The sequence below is a fragment of the Pongo abelii genome, chromosome 20, assembly GCF_028885655.2.
Source record: "Pongo abelii isolate AG06213 chromosome 20, NHGRI_mPonAbe1-v2.0_pri, whole genome shotgun sequence".
In the NCBI taxonomy this organism is placed as follows: domain Eukaryota; kingdom Metazoa; phylum Chordata; class Mammalia; order Primates; family Hominidae; genus Pongo; species Pongo abelii.
In genome coordinates, this window is record NC_072005.2 from 52,410,992 (window position 1) to 52,435,980 (window position 24,989).

Consider the following 24,989-nt stretch of genomic DNA (forward strand, 5'->3'; position numbering starts at 1 on the left):
GTGAGATTCTGTCTCAAAAAATTTAAAAAAAAAAGAAAGAAACAGCCAGGACAGGGTGCGGTGGCTCATGCCTGTAATCCCAGCACTTTGGGAGTCCAAGGTGGGTGGATCACCTGAGGTCAGGAGTTCAGGACCAGCCTGGTCAACATGGTGAAACTCTGTCTCTACTAAAAATACAAAAATTAGCTTGGCGTGGTGGTGCATGCCTGTAGTGCCAGCTACTCAGGAGGCTGAGGCAGGAGAATCACTTGAACCTGGGAGGCGGAGGTTGCAGTGAGCCGAGATCACGCCGCTGCACTCCAGCCTGGGTGACAGAGGGAGACTCCATTTCCAAAAAAAGAAAAGGAAAAAAAACAGCCAAACTCTTTTCCAAAGTGGCTGTATCATTTTGCATTCCCATCAGCAATGTATGGGGGTTCCAGTTGCTCCACATCCATGCCAGCATTTCGCATTGTCTGGGTATTTGGGTTTGGTGTTACTTTTAGTCATTCTAATAGATGTGCAGTGGGAAAATCACGATGGGGCTTTTTTTTTCCATCATGTGTCATAGAAGCTTTTCACCATTTAGAAATGCAGAGGTATCCATGACAACATTATGAGGCAGACTTAGAATTATAGCTTTTCGGTCGTGTGCAGTGGCTCACGCCTATAATCCCAGCACTTTGGGAGGCTGAGGCAGGCAGATGACTTGGGGTCAGGAGTTCAAGACCAGGCTGACCAACATGGTGAAACCCCATCTTTACTAAAAATACAAAAATTAGCTGGGTGTGGTGGCGTGTGCTGTAATCTGAGCTACTTGGGAGGCTGAGGCAGGAGAATCACTTGAACCCGGGAGGTGGAGGTTGCAATGAGCAGAGATCAGACCACTGCACTCCAGCCTGAGCGACAGAGTGAGACTCCATCTCAAAAAAAAAAAAAGACAGAAAGAGAGAAAAGAAAAAAGAATTACACCTTTTCTTTGAAGGTTATCTTATAGGACATGCACCAGTTTTCTAAAGCCTTAGGGGTTTCTTAGGGGTTTTTCTAGATCTGGAGGAATGTTCTGAAATATAAATCAACATATACATATGTATATAAATTTTTTTTGAGATAAAGTCTTGCTTTGTCATGCAGGCTGGAGTGCAGTGGCACAAACAGGGCTCACTGCAGCCCTGACCTCCTGGGCACAAGCAATCCTCCCACCTGAGCCTCCCAAGTAGCTGGGACTATAGGCACCCACTACCATGCCTAATTTTTTTTGTCTTTTTTGTAGAGATGGAGTTTCATCATGTTACCCAGGCTGGTCTTAAACTCCTGAGTTCAAGCGAACCACCCGCCTCGGCTTCCCCAAGTGCTGGGATTACAGGTGTGAGCCCTGATACCCAGCCTATAATTTTTTAAAAATAGGGATGGGGTCTCACTGTGTTGCCCAGGCTGGTCTCAAACTCTTGGGCTCAAGTGACCCTCCCGCCTTAGCCTCCCAAAGTGCTGAGACTGCAGATGTGAACCACCATGCCAGGCCTACAAATCAACTTATGCCTCATGTCTCTACCCTTCTCAGAGCCCTTCTAAAGCTCGCCAGTATCCTCAGGAGAAAGGCCAAGGGCGTTGGCGTGGCTCACCAGGCCTTGTGAAGCTCCTGCCTCCCTCCCCTTCTCACTCACCCTCCAAATCTCAGGGCCTTTGCACAGGCAGTCCCTCCTTCCCAGAATGCTCTCTTCTCTTCCCTCCTCCATTTTCTCCTGAGTCATGCCTGCTCATCCTTCCAGTCTCAGCTCAGACATCACTTCTGGAGACCCTCTTTCCTGAGCCCCTACATGAGCTCAGGTGCCCCCCATCCCCATTTTCTCTCCTGGTATCCTGTACTTTTGCACCAGAGCACTTAAAACCATTTGTAATTATCCTATTAACTTGTGTGTTCAGCCAGGCCTTCTTCGATCACCCTTTTCAAAACTGCAAACTCCCATCACTGCTTTATTTTCTCCGTAGTACTTAATACTATCTTTTTTTTTCTTCTTCTTTTTTTGAGACAGAGTCTCATTCTGTTGCCCAGACTGGAGTGCGGTGGCACAACCTCAGCTCACTGCAATCTTAGCCTCCCGGGTTCAAGTGATTCTTCTGTCTCAACCTTCCAAGTAGGGATTACAAGCACCCACCACCACACCTGGCTAATTTTTGTATTTTTAGTAGAGATGGGGTTTCACTATGTTGGCCAGGCTGGTCTTGAACTCCTGAGCTCAAGTGATCCACCCACCTCAGCTTCCCAAAGTGCTGGGATTACAGGCGGGAGCCACTGTGCCTGGCCCTCCCTAGTATTACCACTGTCTAACCCAATGTTGTCCAATAAAAGCATGATGCCAGCCACATATGTCATTTTGAATTTTTTTTTTTTTTTTTGAGACAGAGCCTTGCTCTGCCACCCAGGCTGGAAGCACGTTAAAAAGGTAAACAGAATGCTGGGCTTGGTAACTCACACCTGTAATCCCAACACTTGGGGAGGCCAAGGCCAGGAGTTTGAGAATAGCCTTGGCAACATAGAGAGACCCCATCTTTACAAATAATTTAAAAATTAGCCCAGCATGGTGGCATATGCCTGTAGTCCCAGCTACTCAGGAGGCTGAAGCAGGAGGATCACCTGAGCCTGGGAGATTGAGGCTGCAGTGAGCCGAGATCGCACCACTGCACTCCAGCCTGAGCGACAGAGTGAGATCCTGTCTCAAAAAAAAAAAAAAAAAAGTAAACAGAAGCAGGTGAAATTAATTTTATTTATTTTTTAAATTTCATTTTATTTATTTATTTGTTTGTTTGTTTGTTTGTTTGTTTTGAGACGGAGTCTCACTCTGTCACCCAGGCTGGAGTGCAGTGGCATGATCTCGGCTCACTGCAGCCTCCACCTCTGGGGTTCAAGTGATTCTCCTGCCTCAACCTCCTGAATAGCTGGGACTACAGGCACATGCCACCACACCCAGCTAATTTTTGTATTTTTAGTAGAGATGGGGTTTCACCATGTGGGCCAGGCTGATCTTGAACTCCTGACCTCAGGTGATCCACCCGCCTTGGCCTCCCAAAGTGCTGGGATTACAGGTGTGAGCCACCGCGCCTGGCCTAATTTTAATAATACATTTTATTTTCATATTCAAGATCACACCACTGTGTAAGTAGCAGAGCTGGGATTTGAACCCAGGCCACTGACTACAGAGTCCTTGCTATGAACCACTACACAGTAGTGCTTGATGAGGATATATTTGTGGAATGATGAATGAGTGAACTGAATGTGTCACATGTGCACATATTTGAGCCCAAGTGTATGGAGCATGTGAGCATATGTGTCCCTGTATGCACTCAGGTACATGGGAGCGCTCCTGTTTGTGCCTGTGTGTACCGAGTGTGTGTACAGGTTCGATTGTGTGTGCTTGTATCTTTCAGGGGAATAAGGGTGGCTTTGATCCAGCCTAAATTGGGATGTTTCCAGCCCAGGGAGGGTTTATTGAGTATGGGGAGAGGTCATAGCTTCTCAAGGAGCTGGTGGGAAGACCAGGCCCACCTGCCTCCTGTCCTGAAGGGGGTTATGCAGATGAGATACAAATGAGGGCCTGATCCTCAGCCCCACCCAACTCTCCAAAAACCAACTTGCCCAGCGAGCATTTAGATTGTCTCTGCAGCCAGAGACTGTGTGAAGGGAGGTGCCGGGGACATAAGGATGTATTTCTAAACCTGTTCCCTTGAATATGAAAAATATCTATGAATAGAAACAGCATAAATAAAATCTTATTCATAAAAATTACAGCCCTATGAATTCTTCCTATTTGGTCATGTAATGAAGACTATGTTAAAATATTTTTTTCATCAATACCTTTCTAAGACTATGTTTATAAGTAAAAATCTATAAAGAGAATATTTAGGTATTCTGAAGCCATTCGCTCACCCCATCTTTGCCCCTGGGCCTCCCCTCTCTGTTCCTAGGTCTCCTCCCGCTTCTGTCTTTCAGTGCCGCCCCCCCCCCTTCCCTCACTCTTCCTCCTCTCTGCCCAGGCTGTGCTAAATGCCAGCTCTTTTTTCTGCCTTTCCTTTTACAGAAGGAGCTTGGGAAGGGACAAACTTAACTTTGTTTTAAAGATGCTGTCAGAATAGGCCAGGCGCAGTGGCTCATGCCTGTAATCCTAGCACTTTGGGAGGCTGAGGCAGGTGGATCACCTGAGGTCAGGAGTTCAAGACCAGCCTGGCCAACATGGTGAAACCCCGTCTCTGCTAAAAATACAAAAATTAGCCGGGTGTGGGGGCATGCACCTGTAATCCCAGCTACTCGGAAGGCTGAGGCAGGAGAATCTCTTGAACCTAGGAGGCGGAGGTTGCAGTGAGCCAAGATCGCACCACTGCACTCCAGCCTGGGCGACAGAGTGAGACCTTGTCTTAAAAAAAAAATGCTGTCAGAATAAAAAGCAGTCAACAAAAATGAAACCCTTATAGGAGACAAATAAATGTGGGCAATTATTTTCTGCAAAACGCACTCCAAGCCCCTGGGCGCCATTGCCTTCTGTAATAGGACATCACCTGAACAGGCTTTCTGGGCTGGAGCCAACGACCCTCCCTGACTCCCACCTCCCTTTCTGCCTTGTACCCCAGCCAGGTGGAAGAGACCGAAGTGGTGCTGTCCCTGGAGCAAACAGAGCAACACTCTCGCAGACCCATTCAGCAGGGCGCCCCCTCTCAGAAGGACACCCCTAACCCTGGGGACAGCCTTGGTATGGGGCAGGGCTGGGGCCGGGAGGGGTTGTGTCCCTAGGGCCCTTGGGAGAAAGCCCAAGCACCTTAACATGGCTCACCAGGCCCTGTGGGACCTGCCTCCTGCCTCCCTTCCCTGCATACTCAGCCTCCAAAACACACAGCCTCCTAAGAGCCCTTGGAACACTCCAGCCTCGTGCCTCAGGGCCTTTGCACATGCAGGTTCCCCAGAATGCTTTTCTCTCTCCTGTCCTCCCTCCCCTTTTGTGGCTATGGCGCAGTTGCTTCAGTCTCTTGCTGGCCTCTGCTCTAAATCCTGCTGTGGCTCCACATTGCCCCCACGCTTCTGCCTCTTCCCTGTTCTGGCTTTGCTGCTCTTTGGCTTCCAGTAATCTCGATCCTCCTAAGTCTGGCTCCTTTCTCCCTCTTCCTTCACTCTCCTGCCATCCTGGATGAGCCTCCCTCCCAGTCTGTCCTTCAAGACCTTACCTTCTCCAAGCTGTTGCTGGCCACCCATGCTCCTGGGTGTGGGGTGGGATTGCTGATATAATATCCTTTCCTTTTCTGGCTCAGAACTGGCTCTGGGCCTTGTCTTAACCTCTGGGGACCTTACAGCCTCCTTGAGGGCTTGGGGCCAGTCTTTTCTCCTAAGGTGAAAGCTCCCCAGAGCTGAATGGCCAAATGCTGTTCTGAGCCACCAATCCCTTCCCCTGGGACCTTTCAGAGCCTCACCACAATCTGGCCACTGAAGTTCATTCCCGGGTTGGGAGCAGTGGTTTATGCCTGCAATCCCAGCACTTTGGGAGGCCAAGGTGGGCGGATCACTTGAGGTCAGGAGTTTGAGATCAGCCTGGCCAACATGGTGAAACCCTGTCTCTACAAAAAATACAAAACTTAGCTGGGCATGATGGCAGGCACCTGTAATCCCAGCTACTCTGGAGACTGAGGCAGGAGAATCGCTTGAACCCAGGAGGCAGAGGCTGCAGTGAACTGAGATAGTGCCACTGCACTCCAATCTGGGCAACAGAGCAAGACTCCATCTCAAAAATAAAAATAAAGTTTACACCTGGCCCAGCAGGGGTCCTCCAGGCCCCTTCCTTACCCTCACACTAAGAACAGTGGCCATCCTGACTTGCTGAAGATGTCAACTGCGTTCCTGGGGTTGGTATGGAGGGCTCTGGCCCTCGGCCCTCAGTCACCAGCCCATGTCCTCCCCATCTCCATGTGTCCTGCAGATGCCCCTGGCCCCCAGATCCTCGCCTTCCTGCACCCCCCTTCCCTGAGCGAGGCTGCCCTGGCCGCTGACCCCCGCCGTTTCTGCAGCCCTGACCTCCGTCGCCTCCTGGGACCCATCCTGGATGGGGCTTCAGTAGCGGCCACTCCCAGCACCCCGCTGGCCACGTGGCGCCCCCAAAGTCCTCTTTCGGTAAGCCATCCCACCCACGTGAGCCCTCAGCATCCAGTGCTCAGTCCTTCAGGTGGTCTTGGCCTGTGACTTAAACCTGACTGTTCTCTGGGCCTCAGCTTCTCTGTGTAGTGGGGAGGTTGGGATGAGATGGGGTTGAGCTTCCTTTAAGACGCAGATCCAGATTTTTCAATTGTTAGACTTCCAGAGTCTGGCTCTGTTTAGGGAAAAACTCTCTCAAGCTATGTTTTTCCTCTGCTCTCCTAACAATGCAACAATCAATAACACAGAAGAAGACTTCTGTGACCAAATGTGGGCAGGTTTTCCCACACACCAAGCAGCAGACACCAGCTGGGTGTCCTCCAATTCAATTCCGGCATCATCTACCTGGAGATAGTGTCAGATTTCACAGGTTGGGCCTCAGTCCCCAAGACTGCTCCTTGCTCTTCAGACACCAGTCACAAGTCTGGGCCTCCAGAATTTCTTTTTTATTTTTATTTTTATTTTTGAGATGGAGTCTCACTCTGTCACCCAGGCTGGAGTGCAGTGGCGCAATCTTGGCTCACTGCAACCTCCACCTCCGAGGTTCAAGCAATTCTCTTGCCTCAGCCTCCCAAGTAGCTGAGATTATAGGTGTGTGCCACCACACCTGGTTAATTTTTTGTATTTTTAGTAGAGACAGGGTTTCACCATGTTGGCCAGGCTGGTCTCGAGCTCCTGACATCAAGTGATCTTCTGGCCTCGGCCTCCCAAAGTGCTGGGATTACAGGTGTGAGCCACTGTACCTGGCTCTTTGGGTTTGATTAATTTGCTGGAGCAGCTCACGGTAATCAGGACAACACTTATTTAGGTTTACTGGTTCATTGTCAAGGATATTGCATGGATACGGATGAAGGGATACATTGAGTGAGGTATGGAGGAATGTAGGGTCTTGGAACTTCCATGCCATCCCTGGGCACCACCCTCCAGAAACCTCTATGGGTCAGCTATCTGGAAGCCCCTCCAACCCAGTCCTCTTGGGTTTTTATGGAAGCTTCATGATGTCAGCATTCCTTCCCCCAGGGTATCAGGCAGGACCCTCTCTGGGGACAGTCTTTTTTTTTTTTTTTTTTTGAGACGGAGTTTCGCTCTTATCGCCCAGGCTGGAGTGCAATGGCATGATCTCAGCTCACCATAACCTCCGCCTCCTGGGTTCAAGCAATGCTCCTGCCTCAGCCTCCCAAGTAGCTGAGATTACAGGCACACACCACCATGCCCAGCTAATTTTTTTATTTTTAGTAGAGACGGGGTTTCACCATGTTTGTCAGGCTGGTCTCAAACTCCTGACCTCATGATCCGCCCGCCTCGGCCTCCCAAAGTGCTAGGATTACAGGCATGAGCCACCATGCCCGGCCTCTGGGGACAGTCTTATGACCCACAATCAAAAAGGCAGAGGAAGATTAGAGACCTGCCTTTGGGCAGGTGAAAGGAGGGCAGAAGAAGGCTGGAGAGGTTCTGTTTCCTGAGGCCTAACACACCCAGTGTTCTAACAAAAGACTGTTAGAACTATTTTATTAGACTGTTCTAATAAAAGACTGTTCTAACAAAAGACAAGGGCCATGAGAGTTTGACCCAGGAACCATGCACAAAATCATATATATATATATGTGTGTATAAAATAACACCACAGGCCCTGTATTAGTCCGTCTTCACGCTGCTGCTAAAGACATACCCAAGTCTGGGTAATTTATAAAGAAAAAAAGATTTAATGGACTCACGGTTCCACATGGCTGGGGAGGCCTCACAATCATGGCGGAAGGTGAAAGGTACGTCTTACATGGCGGCAGGCAAGAGAGAACGAAAACCAAGCGAAAGGGGTTTCCCCTTATAAAACCATCAGATCTCATGAGACTTATTCACTATCACGAGGACAGTATGGGAGAGACCACCCCCATGACTCAATTATCGCTGACCAGGTCCCTCCCACAGTGTGTGGGAATCATGGGACTATAGTTCAAGATGAGATTTGGGTGGGGACGCAGCCAAACCATGTCAAGCCCCTAACCTGGGATGTCTGGAACTGGCACAGATGACCCTCCTCCCAATCCAGCTTGTGACTAAGCATCCAGTTCTCTGAACTTTGACCTCAAAGAGTCAAAATGTCTAATATCCTGATTTATACAGACCTGGATTCAATCCTAAATCTGCCATTTATCAGCCACGTTACCCTGGCTGGGCAAGCAAGTTCTTGAGGCCTTAATTTCTTCACCTATAAAAGAAAGATAATAACATGTCACCACATCATTGGTTATTCTGAGCATTAAGTGAGAGTATTCATGAGAAGCAATCAGTAGGGGACTGGCACCTATTGGTGCTCAATAGATCATACCAGTTACTATCACTATTTGTTGTGAAGATAGTCTGACCTTTGACCTCAGTGGGTCCATATTATCCAGTGTTGACTGTCTTCATCCCCACTCTCCACCCCAAGAAAATATCCTCTCTCCAGAGAAATACAGACTGTGACCTTTGACCTCATCCTTTACCCCTGAGACAGCTGAACTCTCCATTGTTTCCCCGCTAAACTCCAGGCTTCAAGACCTTTAACCCCAGAGGATTTGTTTGAAAGTCTTGGCCTCAGGCTGGGTGCGGTGGCTCATGCCTGTACTCTCAGTACTTTGGGAGGCTGAGGCGGGGAGATCATCTGAGGTCAGGAGTTCAAGACCAGCCTGACTAACATGGTGAAACCCTGTCACTACTAAAAATACAGAAATTAGCCAGGTGTGGTGGTGGGTGCCTGTAATCCCAGCTACTTGGGAGGCTGAGGCAGGAGAATCACTTGAATCCAGGAGGTGGAGGTTGCAGTGAGCTGAGACCACGCCATTGCACTCCAACCTGGGTGACAGAGTAAGACTCCCTCTCAAAAAAAAAAAAAAAAAGTCTTGGCCTCAAGCTCATGTGTATATATATATATATATATATATATACACAGTGTGTGTGTGTGTGACAGAGTCTTACTCTGTCACCCAGGCTGGAGTGCGGTGGCATGATCATAGCTCACTGCAGCCTCAGCTTCCCAGGCTCAAGCCATTCTCCTGCCTCAGCCTCCCTAGTAGCTAGGACCACAGATGTGTGCCACCACACCCAGCTAATTTTTGTCCTTTTAGTAGAGACAGGGTTTCACCATGTTGGCCAAGCTGGTCTCAAATTCCTGACCTCAAGTGATCCACCCACCTTGGCCTTCCAAAGTCCTGGGATTACAGGTGTGAGCCACCGAGCCCGGCCAGGCTCTGATCCTTCTAACTGGAACTTCCATGTTTGCCCCGTCCATCTACATACACCCAGGCATTCTGAGTTTTGAACACCCAGGTTCAAAACTCATCTGCATTTGCCGTTGGACCCCCTTTGTGCCCCAGATGCCTGGCATTTGATCTCCATTTCTACCCTCGAGCTGCAGACTGTCTTACTGTTGATAGTTCCCAGACTCAAGATTTCCTGAAGTTTCTACTCCATCTCTCCACAGGCTGATCTCCCAGATGAACTACCTGTGGGCACCGAGAATGTGCACAGACTCTTCACCTCCGGGAAAGACACTGAGGCAGTGGAGACAGATTTAGATATAGCTCAGGTAAGGGCTGGCATGGAAGGAGTAATCCTCAGCCCTGTGTTCTGGTGATTCACATATGTGGCTTTAGAGAAGGGTAGTGGGATGGTTAAAGGAATGAATGGATGGATGGATGGACCGTTGTATTCATTAGGTGGATGATGGTGGATGAATGGATGAGGTTTAGGCAGATATTTTAATGGATGGGTAGATGGGTGGGTGGGTGGATGAATGTTTGGATGGATATTTTGATAGCTGGATGAAAAATGGATGGGTGATATTTGGACGGATGATTTATTGAGTGCATAAAATGACAGCAGCATGATGTATTAGTTATCTATTGCTGTGTAACAAATTGCCTAAAAACTTAACACCTTAAAACAACAACTATTTATTATGTCACGTGGTGACTGAGTATCAGAAATTCAGGAGCACCTTAGCTGCTGGTTTTTGCTGAGTCTCTCATGAGGTTGAAGTAAAACTCTCAGTCGGGGCTACAGTCATCTGGGGTTAGAGGGTTTTCTTCCAAGCTCACACACATGAGGTTGTTGGTAGGCCTCAGTCCCTCACTTTGCTTTGGCTGGGGGCCTCAGTTCATCATCATGTGAACCTCTACATAGACTCCTAAGTGTCTTCACAACATGGCAGTTGGCTTCCCTAAGGCAAGCAATCCAACAAAGAGAGAAAGAGACAAATGGGGAAGCAGAGAGACAGAAAGAACAAGTCCCAGACTGAAGACAGTCTTTCATAGCCTAATCTCAGAAGTGACAAACCATCACTTCTGCCATATTGTTTTGGTCATATAGCTCAATCCTGCACACTGTGGGAGGCAGTAACATAAGAGTGTGAACATCAAGAAGCAGGGATCATTGGGAACTTCCAATGATTGATGTCTCTCCCTCATGCAAAATACACTCACCCACCTCTCAAGGCCCCCCAAGGTCTCCTGTAGTTTCTTCCCATTACAGCATCAGCTTGAAGTCCAGAATCTGATCATCTGAATCTGGTCTTGGTGCTGGGGAAGCTCCTTGAGTACAATTCCTCTCAACATTTTGGCTTGTGGACTAATGGAGACAAGTCATCTGTCGCCCACATACTCAATATACAGTGGTGAGACAGGAATAGCCACTACTATTCAAAAAGGAGGGGGAAGAAGGGCATGCATATATCCCTGGTCCATAGCAGTTTTGAAATCCATGTGGGCAAATATCAGAAGTTCTTTCATTAGGACTTAAAAAAAAAATTGGGGGCCGGGCGTGGTGGCTCACGCCTGTAATCCCAGCACTTTGGGAGGCTGAGGCAGGCAGATCATGAGGTCAGGAGATCAAGACCATCCTGGCCAACATGGTGAAACCCTGTCTCTACTAAAAATAAACATAAAAATAAAATTAGCTGGGCATGGTGGCACATGCCTGTAATCCCAGCTACTCGGGAGGCTGAGGCAAGAGAATCACTTAAACCAGGGAGACAGAGGTTGCAGTGAGTCGAGATTGTGCCACTGCACTCCAGCCTGATGACAGAGTGAGACTCTTGTCTCAAAAAAAAAAAAATTATAAAAATAGAGACAGGGTCTCAGCCCAGGCTGGTCTTGAACTCCCGGGCTCAACCTCCCAAAGTGCTGGGATTAGAGGTGTGAGCCACTGTGCCTGGCCCGAGGGTGCTCTTCATTGCTCTGAGACCATTTTTTTTTTCCTTTTTTTTCTTTTTTTTTGAAATGGAGTCTCACTCTGTCACCCAAGCTGGAATTCAATGATGCAATCTTGGCTCACTGCAACTTCTGACTCCCAGGTTCACGTGATTCTCTGGCCTCAACCTCCTGAGTAGCTGGGACTACAGGTGCCTACTACCATGCCCGGCTAATTTTTTGTATTTTTAATAGAGATGGGGTTTCACCAGGCTGGCTCAGAGACCACTTCTTAATGTTAGCATCATTTGCCATCTGGAGGGCTCCTGCAGTCAGCCAAATTCAAGGTTAATGGCATGGTTCTCCAGACTGCCAGGTCTGCCCGAGACTTCTTACATCAGACACAAGTTTGAGGGTCCCCAGGGCCACCCTTACTTTAGACCAGCTGCCTACTAATGTGGAGATTCCCAGACTCCTGTAGACTCCCTCAGATTTGATAATTTGCTAAAAGTGTTCATGGTACTCAGAAAGTGCTATACTTAAGATTGTAGTTTTATTATAATGAAAGAATACAAATCAGAAACAGACAAAGGAAGATATTCATAGGTGGAATCTGGGACTGGAGGGTCCCAGATGGAAAGTTTTCTTCTCCTCAGCGACATGTTGTCCTCCCAGCATTGATATGTAGCAATATGTGCAGAGTAATGCCAACTCAGAAAGCTCACCAAAGCATCAGTGTTCAGAGTTTTTATTGGGGTTTCATTGCATAGGCATGATTGAGCAAATCACTGCCCATGTAATTGAATTCAGTCTCCAATGCTACCTCTGCCTTCCCTGGATCTGGCTGATTTTGTGTGGGCCAAAGCCCCAACCCTCTAATCACAATGGTGGTTCTTTCTGCATGGCCAGCCTCCATCCTGAGTTATCTCATTAGCAAAAACTATCTAGGGGCTCACCATGAGTCACCTGGTTAGCACAAACTATCCAAAGGACCCACAGTGAATAGCAAAGACACTGCTATCACTCAGAAAATTCTGAAGGTTTAGAGGTTACCTTCCAGGAACTGGGACAAAAGCCAGACCTCTCTTTGGGTAAAGTTAATTATTCACTACACAAGGAGGTTTAGAATCTTCAAAACCTTCAAGTACTGTCTCCTTCATGTTTAACATTTCTTCCTTTAGGAGAAATATTTTTTTATCTCTCTCTCCTCTTGCCTTTTACTATAAGTAACAAGAAGAAATCAGGCAGCCCTTTCAACACTGTGGCTGGGAATCTTAGCTGGATCACCTAGTGTATTTGTTATATTTTCTACTTTCCACATAACTGCAGGCAACAGTGTTGCTAAACTTTCAGCCACTACAGGAAAAAATTCTCTTTCCTCTGGTTTCCAATGATATGTTTCTCACTTATCTCTAAGCCCTCACTGAGTCTTCTCAATGTTCAGATTTTGACCAATGGTTTCTTTGAGGCATTTAGGTTTTGTTTTTGTTTTGTTTTGTTTTGTTTTGAGACAGTATTTCACTCTGTCACTCAGGCTGGACTGCAATGGTGTGATCATGGCTCACTGCAACCTCAAACTCCTGGGCTGAAACAATCCTCCCACCTCAGCCTCCTGAGTAATTAGAACTACAGGCATGGGCCACCACACCTGGCTAATTTTTTTCCTTTTTTGTGTAGGTGGGGGTCTCATTATGTTACCCAGACTGATCTCTAATTTCTAGCCTCAAGTGATGCTCCCGACTCAGCCTCCTAAAAGCTCTGGGATTACAGGTGTGAGCTACCATGCTTCTGACCCAGTTTAGGATTTCTCTAACGTGTTCTTCAGGGAGTCCTTATACCCATTTTACAGATGAGAAGACTGAAGCTCAGACTGTTGACCACAGGCACAGAACTCAGAAGTGGTGGTGCTGGGACTTCAGCCAAGGTCCCCCCAAGTCCAAGGCTCATCCTTTTACCTCCCTCCTGCTCTCCGCAGGATGCCGATGCTCTGGATTTGGAGATGCTGGCCCCCTACATCTCCATGGATGATGACTTCCAGCTCAACGCCAGCGAGCAGCTACCCAGGGCCTACCACAGACCTCTGGGGGCTGTCCCCCGGCCCCGTGCTCGGAGCTTCCATGGCCTGTCACCTCCAGCCCTTGAGCCCTCCCTGCTACCCCGCTGGGGGAGTGACCCCCGGCTGAGCTGCTCCAGCCCTTCCAGAGGGGACCCCTCAGCATCCTCTCCCATGGCTGGTGCTCGGAAGAGGTGAGCCACGGTAAACGGGGGACATCAAGGCAGCATCGCCTCACCCCGTCTTGCTCCTGCCTCCTGCTTCAGCCTCATCCCTCACTATTTCTCTAACCCTAATCTCTGCTCCAGCCAGGTCCTCAGTGGGCTCAGCACATGCCAAGTTTGTGCCAATCTCTATGCCTTTGCCTAGGCTGTACACCCCTCCTGGAGTGCCCTCCACTGCTCTCACTGTTTATCCAAATCCCACCTGTCAACCAGGGCTCTCTCCTTTGGAACATAGTTATATCTGATCTGGTGACAATTTTTGTCAGAGTTTAGAAGACATTACCGCAGTGTCAGAGAAACTATCTAAGCCGGGTGTGGTGGTGCATGCCTGTAGTCCCAGCTACTTGGGAGGCTGAGGTGGGAGGATCTCTTGAGCCCAGGAGATCGAGGTTGCAGTGAGCTGTGCTTGTGCCACTGCACTCCAGCCTGGGCAACGGTGAGACCAGAAAAAAAAAAAAAAGATAAAGAGAGAGAGAGAGTGGAGAGAGAGGAAGGAAGGGAGGAAGGAAAGAAGAAAGGAAGGAAGGAAGGGAGGGAGGGAGGGAAGGAAAGGAAAAAAGAAAAGAAACTGTATAGAACTAAATTGCAAGCATGTGCTTATTTCGAATCCAGAGTGGTCTTATCCCTTTGGATACATCTTGGTATCTCCCAAGGCTCCCAGCTTGGTACTGGCTATAAAGTGGGTACCTGATAAATACTTATTAAATGAGGGAGGGAGGGAATTATTAATGAATATAGTTGGCACTTTAATGGGTGGACGGGTGGATGGATGGATAGGTCGATGGAAGGACAGATGGATGGATGTGTAGGTGAAAGGGTGTATGTATGTATGTGTGTATGTGTGGATGGATGGATGGATGAATGATAGATGTCTGGGTAGACAGAAGGATTGATGGATGGGTCAACGGATTGATGGGTGGCTGAAAGGAAGGATAGATGGTGGATGGATGGATGAATGGATGGATGGAGGGATGGATGAATGGATGGATGGATAGTTGGATGGATGGCGGATGGATGGCAGATGGATGATGGATGGATGGTGGATGGATGGGTGGATGGATTAATCAATGGATTAATGGATGGATGCATGGATGATGGATGGATGGCGGATGGATGGATGGATGGATGGATGGATGGTGGATGGTTGGCAGATGGATGGTGGATGGATGGCAGATGGGTGGATGGATGGCAGATGGATGGATGGATGAATCAATGGATTAATGGATGGATGGATGGATGGTAGATGGCAGATGGATGGCAGATGGATGGATGGGTGGATCAATGGATGGATGGATGGATGGATGGATGGATGGTGGATGGCTGGCAGACAGATGGTGGATGGATGGCAGATGGATGGATGGATGGATGGTGGATGGCTGGGTGGAAGGATAGATGGATAGATGGAGGACAACTAGGTGGATAAATAGGTGGATGAATGGATGGATGGATGGATGGTGGATGGCTGGCAGACAGATGGTGGATGGATGGCAGATGGATGGATGGATGGATGGATGGTGGATGGCTGGGTGGAAGGATAGATGGATAGATGGAGGACAACTAGGTGGATAAATAGGTGGATGAATGGATGGATGGATGGTGGATGGCTGGCAGACAGATGGTGGATGGATGGCAGATGGATGGATGGATGGATGGATGGTGGATGGCTGGGTGGAAGGATAGATGGATAGATGGAGGACAACTAGGTGGATAAATAGGTGGATGAATGGAAGAATAAATGGATGGAGGTTGTTTGGGTGGGTGGGTGATGGATCATTGGATAAATGAGAAGATGGATTGGTGGATGGATGGACGGACTGGTAGGTGTATGACTAAAGGAATAAATAGGTGCTCAGGAGAGTGAACAAATGCTCATCACCTGCTTACACTGTTATCCACACTTGCCCAGGTTTGCTGTGTCCTGAGATTCTTTCCTGTTTTCCTCCAGGACCCTGGCCCAGAGCTCAGAGGACGAGGACGAGGGAATGGAGCTGCTGGGAGTGAGACCTCCCAAAAGGTCCCCCAGCCCAGAACACGAAAACTTTCTGCTGTTTCCCCTCAGCCTGGTGTGTTGGGGGATTAATGGGATTCTCTAGCCCTCATTACCTAGCTGGCTTAAACCTACTGTTTTATAGATAGGAAACCAGAGAGGGGCAGGGGCTGGTTGAGGGTCATACAGAAAGTCAGTGGGCCAGCTGAGACTAAAGCCTGATCTTCTAGTTTCACTAATGGGTATTAAAAACCTCTGCAGTGAACTGAGATTGCGCCACTGCACCCCAGCATGAGCGACAGAATGAGACCTTGTCAAAAAAAAAAAAAAAAAAAAAAAAACGCTGCAAATACATGTAAGACGGCAGTAAGTCAGCTGGGCGCGGTTGCTCACGCATGTGATCCCAACACTTTGGGAGGCCGAGGCAGATGGATCACCTGAGGTCGGGAGTTTGAGACCAGCCTGGCCAACATGGAGATACCCCATCTCTACTAAAAATACAAAATTAGCCAGGCATGGTGGCGCATGCCTGTAATCCCAGCTACTCAGGAGGCTGAGGCAGGAGAATCGTTTGAACCCGGGAAGAGAAGATTGCAGTGAGCTGAGATCGTGCCACTGCACTCCAGCCTAGGCAACAAGAGCGAAACTCCGTCTCAAAAAAAAAAAAAGGCAATAAGTGCAAAGAAGGAAAAATTAAGCAGCCTAAGGGGAGAAATGGCATGCGGCTGGTATCTGCAGGGATCTTCTCTGCTCCCATGGGACCCCCTCCCCAAATTAGAACAGGTCTTGGCCTTGGATTACTAGTGCAGAGTTCAAAGTGCAGACACTAGAATCAGACTGACCTGGGTTCAAGTCCCAGGTCTGCCACCCAGTAACTGCCACCTGACCTTGGGCAGGTGACATCACCACGTGGAGCCTCAGTTTCCTCACACATCTCACGGGACTGCCATGAGGATTAAAGGAAATTAGGCCCTTAGCTGACACTCAGTGGGCTGACCATAAATGGTGTATAAAAACAAACCAAAGAGCCAGACGCGGTGGCTCACGCCTATATTCCTAGCACTTTGGGAGGCCGAGGTGGGTGGATCACCTGAGGTCAGGAATTCGAGACCAGCCTGGCCAACATGGTGAAACCCCATCTCTACTAAAAATACAAAAATTAGCCAGGCATGGTGGCAGGCGCCTGTAATCCCAGCTACTCTGGAGGCTAAGACAGGAGAACTGCTTGAACCCGGGAGGCGGAGATTGCAGTGAGCCGAGATCCTGCCACCGCACTCCAGCCTGGGTGACAAAGAGCAAAACTCCATCTAAACAAACAAACAAAAGCAGCCTCCCCGCAGTATCCCTCCTCCAGTCTCTCCCCAGCTATTCATTCTGCACAACAGCAACCACAATACCCTTTTCAAAAGCCTAGGCCAGGTGCAATGGTTCCCGCCTGTAATCCCAGCACTTTGGGAAGCCAAGGCAGGAGGATCACTTGAGCCTAGGAGTTCGAGACCAGCCTGGGCAACATAGTGAGATGCTGTCTCTACAAAAAAAAAAAAAAAATTAAAATTTAACCGGGTGTGGTGGCATGTGCCTGTAGTCCCAGCTACTCAGGAAGCTGCGGTGAAAGGATCACCTGAGCCTGGGAGGTCAAGGCTGTAGTGAGCCATGATCGTGCCACTGCACTCCAGCCTAGATGACAGCACAAGACGCTGTCTCAAAAAAATAAAAATAAAAAAGCCAGCCTGGACTATGTCACTTCTGCAAGGCCTCCCTCTAGGAACTTTCGTGGTTCCCTAGTGCTTACAGCAGTGCCCTGGTTCTTCACTCTGCAAAGGGTTGTTTGAATATGAGATATGGTTGATAATATAACAGTTTACAGGCCAGACGTAATGCCTCACGCCTGTAATCCCAGCACTTTGGGAGGATGAGGCGGGAGAATCACTTGAAGTCTGGAGTTCAAGACCAGCCTGGCCAACATGGTGAAACCCTGTCTCTACTAAAAATACAAACATTAGCCGGGTGTGGTGGTGCACAACTGTAGTCCCAGCTAAGGCACAAGAATAGTCTTGAGGCTAAGGCACAAGAATTGCTTGAACCTGGGAGGCAGAGGTTGCAGTGAGCCAAGATCACGCCATTGCACTCCTGCCTGAAGGACACGGTGAAACTCCATCTCAGAAAGACAAAAAAACCTCTCTCTCTCTATATATATGTATATGTGTGTGTGTGTGTGTGTGTATATATACGCATATACGTATACATATGTGTATATACATATATGTATGCATATACGTATACATATGTATATGCATATACATATGTATATGTATATATGTGTATATATATGTGTGTATGTATACACACACACACACACATATATATAATAGCTTACACTTATTAAGTGCCTACCATATGCCAGACACTGACTGCACTAAATTCATTGCATGATTAGCTTATTTAATCCCCACAACTACTATTGAAATGTTCTCGTTACTGTTATACACACTTACACAGAAGAAGTTAAACAACTGTATCAGAGTCTGCACAGGAAAGGTAGCACACTCAGAGGGAGTGTTGAGGAGAATTTAATAACAGGACTGTTGAAAAAGGTGTTAACATAGTGTAGGGAAATCAGCAAGGCTGGTGCAGTACCTTGGGGCACAGCATGGGAAGTGGGCACCAGCCCTGGCCTGAAGGTGCAGGGCGGGGTGGTCACCAGATCCTGCAGCGAGTGGAGTCCAGCTAATGAGGGCTGAAACTTTCCATGGAGGGACACCGCCAACTCACAGAGAAGAATAAATACCCTACCTGCTGGTGTCTCCAACCAACAGGAACACACGGAGCAAAGTTGCACGCTGTTACGGTCCCTGTGCACAGGTCCTCGGGCGAAGGAGGAAGGAGAAGGGGGAATGAGGCTCTGGAGGAACACAAGTAGGATGACTGGACAGGGACTGACCCAAAGTCACATCACGAATGGATGGCCACTGGACCCCAGCAGCCCTTAACTACTGCACCATCTTGTCTTTGGATATATATTTTTTTTCCTTTCTTCCTTCCTTTTTCTTTCCTTTCTTTCTTTTTTTTTTTTTTTTTTTTTTTGAGACGGAGTCTTGCTCTGTCGCCCAGGCTGGAGTGCAGTGGTGCGATTTCAGCTCACTGCAAACTCCGTCTCCCGGGTTCACGCCATTCTCCTGCCTCAGCCTCCCGAGTAGCTGGGACTACAGGCGGCTGCCACCACACCCGGCTATTTTTTTGTATTTTTAGTGGAGACGAGGTTTCACCGGGTTATCCAGGATGGTCTCGATCTCCTGATCTCGTGATCCGCCCAACTCGGCCTCCCAAAGTGCTGGGATTACAGGCGTGAGCCACCGCGGCTGGCCTCTTTTCTTTCTTTTTTGAGATAGAGTCTCACTCCAGCCAGGCTGGAGTGCAGTGGCACGATCTTGACTCACTACAACCTCCTCTTTCCAGGTTGAAGCAATTCTCCTACCTCCGCCTCCCAAGTAGCTGGGATTACAGACATGCGCCACCACACCCTGCTAATTTTTGTATTTTTAGTAGAGATGGAGTTTCACCATGTTGGCCAGGCTGGTCTCGAACTCCTGACCTCGAATGATCCGCCCATAGCCTCCCAAAGTGCTGGGATTACAGGCGTGAGCCCCCATGCCCAGCTTATTTCATTTTTTAAATTTTTTGTAGAGATAGGGTCTCGTTATGTTGCCCAGGCTGATCTCAAACTCGTGACCTCAGGTGATCCTCCTACCTTGGCCTCCCAAAGCACTAGAATCACAGGCATGAGCCACTGCACTTGGCCTTATTTTTATTTTTATTTTTTTTAGAGATAGGGTCTCTGTCACCCAGACTGGAATGCAGTGACATGATCATAGCTCACTGCAACCTCAAACTCCTGGTCTCAAGGGATCCTCTCACCTCAGCCTCCTAAGTAACTAGGATTACAGGCTCATGCTACCACACCCAGCTAATTTTTAAATTTTTGTAGAGATGAGATCTCACTATCTTGCCCAGGCTGGTCTCAAACATTTGGGCTTAAGTGATTCTCCCAATCCTCTGTCCTCAGCCCCCCCAAAGTGCTGGGATTACAGTCATCACGCCCGGCCATTTCTTGGATACTAATGATGATAATGATGATGGTGGTGGCTTTGTCTCTCTCCCACAGAGTTTCCTTCTGACAGGAGGACCAGCCCCAGGGAGCCTGCAGGACCCCAGCACCCCACTCCTGAACCTGAATGAGCCCCTGGGTGAGTAGCAACCTGGGTATCCAGAGCCCCAGGGCACCCTCTCCCCTGGGAGGTGCGAGAGGGATGGAGCCATTCCAAAGGTGCTGGGGGACTATCAGTGCTTGGAGATGACCTTGGTGGAAACGGCAGCTCCTGTTTCTTCTCTCTTCTCATGGGCACTGTGGAGGAGAGAGGAAGAGAGACCCTAAGGGCGGCAGGGGCTCTCCAAGGCTGCCCTTTGGGGTGGAAGCTCGAGCCTAGGTCTCTGGAGCCTGCACGCCTATGATCACATTTATTTATTTATATTTATTTATTTATTTATTTTTTGAGATGAAGTCTCACTCTGTCGCCCAGGCTGGAGTGCAGTGGCGTGATCTCGGCTCACTGTAACCTCCGCCTCCCGGGTTCAAGCGGTTCTCCTGCCTCAGCCTCCCGAGTAGCTGGGATCACAGGTGTGCGCCACCACACCTGGCTAATTTTTGTATTTTTCATAGAGACGGGGTTTCGCCATGTTGGCCAGGCTGGTCTCGAACTCCTGACCTCAGGTGACCCGCCCGCCTCGGCCTCCCAAAGCTTCTAGGATTACAGGCGTGAGCCACCGCACCCGGCCTAAAAATGTTTTTAGATGAAAAAAAAAAAATGTAAAGGAAATTTGTTCCCATGTTGCTATGGTGGTGATGCTGCTTCCCACAGCCCCTCCACGGAGCATGAGACAAGCTGTCATTTTCCAGTGCAGCTGTCAAAAGCCATAGCTTCATTTAAAACCTCCAGGTATCAGCCAGAGGGATCTTTTCAGAGCCTGGGTCTGATCCTGGCCCTCTTCTGCTCAAAACCCTTCTATGGCTCCCTAGTGCCCTTCAAAGAAACATCAAGCTCCTCACTTAGACTCAGATCCCTGCAGGGTCTGGTCTCTGCCACATCTCAGAGCACACTGTGCTCCACACCCTCTGTTTCAGCCACAGTCACTGTCGTTCGCTTTATTCTTTCCTTCGTGCATGTAACAAATATTTATGGAGCACGCAGTAAGCACCAGGCATGGTTCTAGGGGCTGGGGACTCACTGTGAACAAATTGTATAGAAATCTCTACCCTTGAGGAGCTGACATTCTAGTGCAGGAGACAGACCATAACAAAGAAACGAGTATGAGAAAGAGTGCAAGAGGGAGGCTGGGCACGGTGGCTCATGCCTGTAATCCCAGCACTTTGGGAGGCCAAAGTGGGAGGATCACTTGGGGCGAGGAGTTTGAGATCAGCCTGGACAGTATAGCGAGACCTTGTCTCTACATTGCCCTGTCGCCCAAGCTGGACTGCAGTGGTGAAATCTTGGCTCACTACAGCCTCTACCTGCTGGGTTCAAGCGATTCTCCTGCCTCAGCTTCCCAAGTAGCTGGCACATGCCACCATGCCCGGCTAATTTTTGTATTTTTAGTAGAGACGGCGTTTCACCATGTAGGCCAGGCTGGTCTTGAACTCCTGACCTCAGGTGATGTGCCTGCCTTGACCTCTCAATGTGCTGGAATTACAGGTGTGAGCCACTGCACCTGGCTGAAATTTTTTTTTAATTGGCCGGGCATGGTGCTGCATGCCTATAGTTCCAGCTACTCTGGAGGCTGAGGCGGGAGGATCACTTGAGCCTGGGAGTTCACGGCTGCAGTGAGCTATGATGGTGCCACTGCACTCCAGTCTGGGCAACACAGCGAGACCCTGTCTCAAATAAAAAAGAGTGCAAGAGGGCGGGGTGAGTGTTTCATGCCTGTAATCACAGTGTTTTGGGAGACTATGGAGGGGAGGATCACTTGAGACCAGGGGTTCGAGACCAGCCTGGGAAATATGGCAAGACCCTGTCTCTACAAAAAATTTTTAAAAACCTGGTGGGTGTGGTGGCACGCACCTGTTGTCCTAGTTACTTGGGAGGCTGAGACGGGAGGATTGCTTAAGCCCAGGAGTTCGAGGCTGCAGTGAGCTATGACTGCACCACTGTACTCCAACCTGGGTGACAGGGTGAGATCCTGTCTCTATTTATTTATTTTCTTTCTCTCCTTTTTTTTTTTGAGGCAGAGTCTCGCTCTGTCACCCAGGCTGGAGTGCAGCTGCACGATCAAGGCTCACTGCAGGCTTTGCCCCTGGGTTCACGCCATTCGCTGGCCTCAGCCTCCTGAGTAGCTGGGACTACAGGCGCCTGCCACCTCGCCCAGCTAATTTTTTGTATTTTTAGTAGAGACGGGGTTTCACCATGTTGGCCAGGCTGGTCTCAATCTCCTGACTTCGTGATCTGCCCACCTCAGCCTCCCAGAGTGCTGGGATTACAGGCTTTCTCTTTTTTTTGAGAAGGGTCTTGCTCTGTCACCCAGGCTGGAGTGCAGTGGTACACTGTCAGCTCACTGCAGCCTGTGTGTCCCCAGGCTCAAGAGATCCTCCCACCTCAGCCTCCCAAGTAGCTGGGACTGCAGGTGGGCACCAGCACACTCGACTTTGTGTGTGTGTGTGTGTGTGTGTGTGTGTGTGTGTGTGTGTGTGTGTGTGTGTGTTTAGTAGAGACAGAATTTCACCACGTTGCCCAGGCTGGTCTTGAACTCCTGAGCTCAAGCGATCCACTCATCTCAGTTTCCCAAAGTGCTGGGATTACAGGCGTGAGCCACCACACCAGGCCCCTGTCTCTATTTAAACAAACAGGACAGATGCAGTGGCTCATGCCTGGAATCCTAGCACTTTGGGAGGCTGAGGCAGGCAGACCACCTGAGGTGAGGAGTTCAAGACCAGCATGGCCAACATGGTGAAACCCTGTCTCTACTAAAAATACAAAAATTAGCCAGGCATGGTGGCAGGCGCCTGTAATCCCAACTACTCGGGAGGCTGAGACAGGAGAATCACTTGAGCTCAGGGGGCAGAGGTTGCAGTGAGCTGAGATCACGCCATTGCACTGCAGCCTGGGCAACACAGCAAGACTCTGTCTCAAAAAATAAAAATATAAATATAAACAAATGAACAAAAAAGAGTGGGAGATGAAAATAAGTGTAACAGGGGGAAATAATGCATGCAAGCAAAAAGGGTTTGGAGTGGGGGATTTCAGTTTTAAACAGTATGATCAGGGTGGTTTCATTGAGAAGGTGATAGTTGAGCAAAGACCTGGAGTGAGTCCTGACGATATCGGGGGGAAGACTGTCCCAGGCAGAGAGAACAGCAAGTACAAGGGCCCTTAGGTGGAGACTGTATCTGTCTTTTTTGGGGGTGGGGGGACAGGGTGGGTCTTGCTCTGTTGCCCAGGCTGGAGCACAGTGGTGCAATCAGAGCTCACTGCAGCCTTGAACTCCTGGGCTCAAGCGATCCTCCCATCTCAGTCTCCCGAGTAGCTGGGACTACAAGTGCGCTTCATCACGTCTGGCTAATTTTTTAATTTTTGTAGAGAAAGAGGTCTTGCTATGTTGCTCAGGCTGGTCTCAAACTCCTGGGCTCAAGTGATCCTCCTGCCTCAGCCTCCCAAAGTGCTGAGATTGTGCCTGGCTGTCTCTGTCTTATTTGGGGAAAAGCAAGGCCAATGTAGCTGAAGCAGAGAGGAGAGAAAGGTGAGGGCTGACTGCATGGAGCCTCTGTGGGGCATTGTGTTGGCTTTGAAGTCACCTTGCTTGAGGAGGCTGCCTCAGGGCCTTTGCATATCCTGATCCTGCTGCCTGGAATACTTTTCCCTCTGTTCTTCGCCATGTTACCACATCCTTTAGATCTGAAACCAAATATTACTCCTTACACAAAGCCCTCCCTGACTTCATACGCTCATGGTTTTTAACACTCCATAATTACACAGGCCTTTGTGTCATCATTTGATGACTGTCTGTCTTCTCCTTTGGGTATGAGACCTTCAAGGGAAGGGGCCAGGGCTGTCTGAGTCCCTGCTGTTCTCTTCTTTGTGCACATGGGTGGGCGGTGGCTAAGCACAGAGGAAGTTCTCAGCACATATTTGTGAATGAGGAGCTAAGATTCACGCACTCACGCCGTGCCTAGCTTTGTGCTAAATCCTGTGTGCACCTGATCCAATTGGCACTTCTCACTGGAGTGTCGGCCCCATAAGGGCAGGGAGATTCATCCATCCTGGTCACTGCTGTGTCTCTAGCACCTGGCACAGTGCCTGACACAAAGTAGGTGCTCAGTAAATGTGTTGGGTTTTTTTGTTGTTTTTGAGATAGGTTTTCCCTTTGTCACCCAGTCTGGAGTGCAGTGGCACAAACACGGCTCACCGCAGCCTCGACCTCCTGGGCTCAAGTGATCCTCCTACTTCAGCCCCCACAAGTAGCTGGGACTACAGCCATGTGCCATCATGCCTGGCTGATGTTTGTATGTTTTGTAGAGACGAGGTTTCACCATGTTGCCCAGGCTGGTCTTGAACTCCTGAGTTCAAGCGATCCACCTGCCTTGGCCTCCCAAAGTGCTGGAATTACTGGCATGAACCACCACACCCAACAGAAAATATGTTTTGAATGAATAAACTCTCATAAATGAAGTACATGTGAGTATCCTGGTTTCCCAAGTAACAACAGCTGACTTAACTGCTTTCTCACCAGTACTAGTTATGGTTCAAAACACCTTCCATGGATTTACTCATTTATTCCTCACAACAGAGGAGTAAATCAAGAGGGAGATGCTGTTATTAGCCCGTCTTACAGATGAGGGAACTGAGGCACAGAGAGGTGAAGCCACCTGCCCCAGGTCACACAGCAAGTAAATAGCAACGCCTGGATTCAAACTAGGGCAGCATCTGACTCTGGACTCGGGTTCTTCACCGCAGCCCTGAACACCCCAGAGAGGTTCAGAGAGCAGAACGTGCCCAAGATGTCACTGCCATTTGAATCCAGGCAGGCCTGCCTCGCCACCCAGGCTTTTAACTGCCAGGAAGGGGAGACGGGTTGGTGTGGGATATGATGAGGTTCCTCCTCAAATAATCCGATCAGTCTTTTATTCTTTAATTCATAGTACCCCCCACCTTTTTCCCTTTTTCTCCTTTTTTTCCTTTTTGCCTTGGTTAAATGCCCAGACACGCCACAATACCAGGCATTATCAATACCAGCTCACATTCCTTTCCTTATTTAAAAAAAGGACTAACTTTCTAACTCATTACAGACACCCCTTCCCCTTTCCTCTCTGCTTTCTTTTACGTGCCCACCTTATCTAAAAAAAAATCAAATGTTTAGCCAACCGAAA

At 48.9% G+C, this 24,989-nt stretch overlaps 1 protein-coding gene across 5 annotated transcripts in view; it reads left to right on the forward strand.

The window, feature by feature from the left end:
* HIF3A (hypoxia inducible factor 3 subunit alpha) overlaps window positions 1–24,989 on the forward strand; it is a 47,903-nt gene that overhangs the window by 18,735 nt on the left and 4,179 nt on the right. For 4 of the 5 annotated variants that reach the window (XM_024236705.3, XM_054540743.2, XM_054540744.2 and 1 more), the window contains 6 exons: window positions 4,603–4,721; window positions 5,937–6,127; window positions 9,609–9,713; window positions 13,289–13,560; window positions 15,536–15,653; window positions 19,740–19,821. In XM_024236705.3, coding sequence (XP_024092473.2) covers window positions 4,603–4,721; window positions 5,937–6,127; window positions 9,609–9,713; window positions 13,289–13,560; window positions 15,536–15,653; window positions 19,740–19,821 — 887 coding nt within the window. Of the gene's footprint in view, window positions 1–4,602; window positions 4,722–5,936; window positions 6,128–9,608; window positions 9,714–13,288; window positions 13,561–15,535; window positions 15,654–19,739; window positions 19,822–23,977; window positions 24,674–24,989 lie in introns of those variants that run through there. The other variant, XM_024236707.3, reaches the window with a different exon arrangement.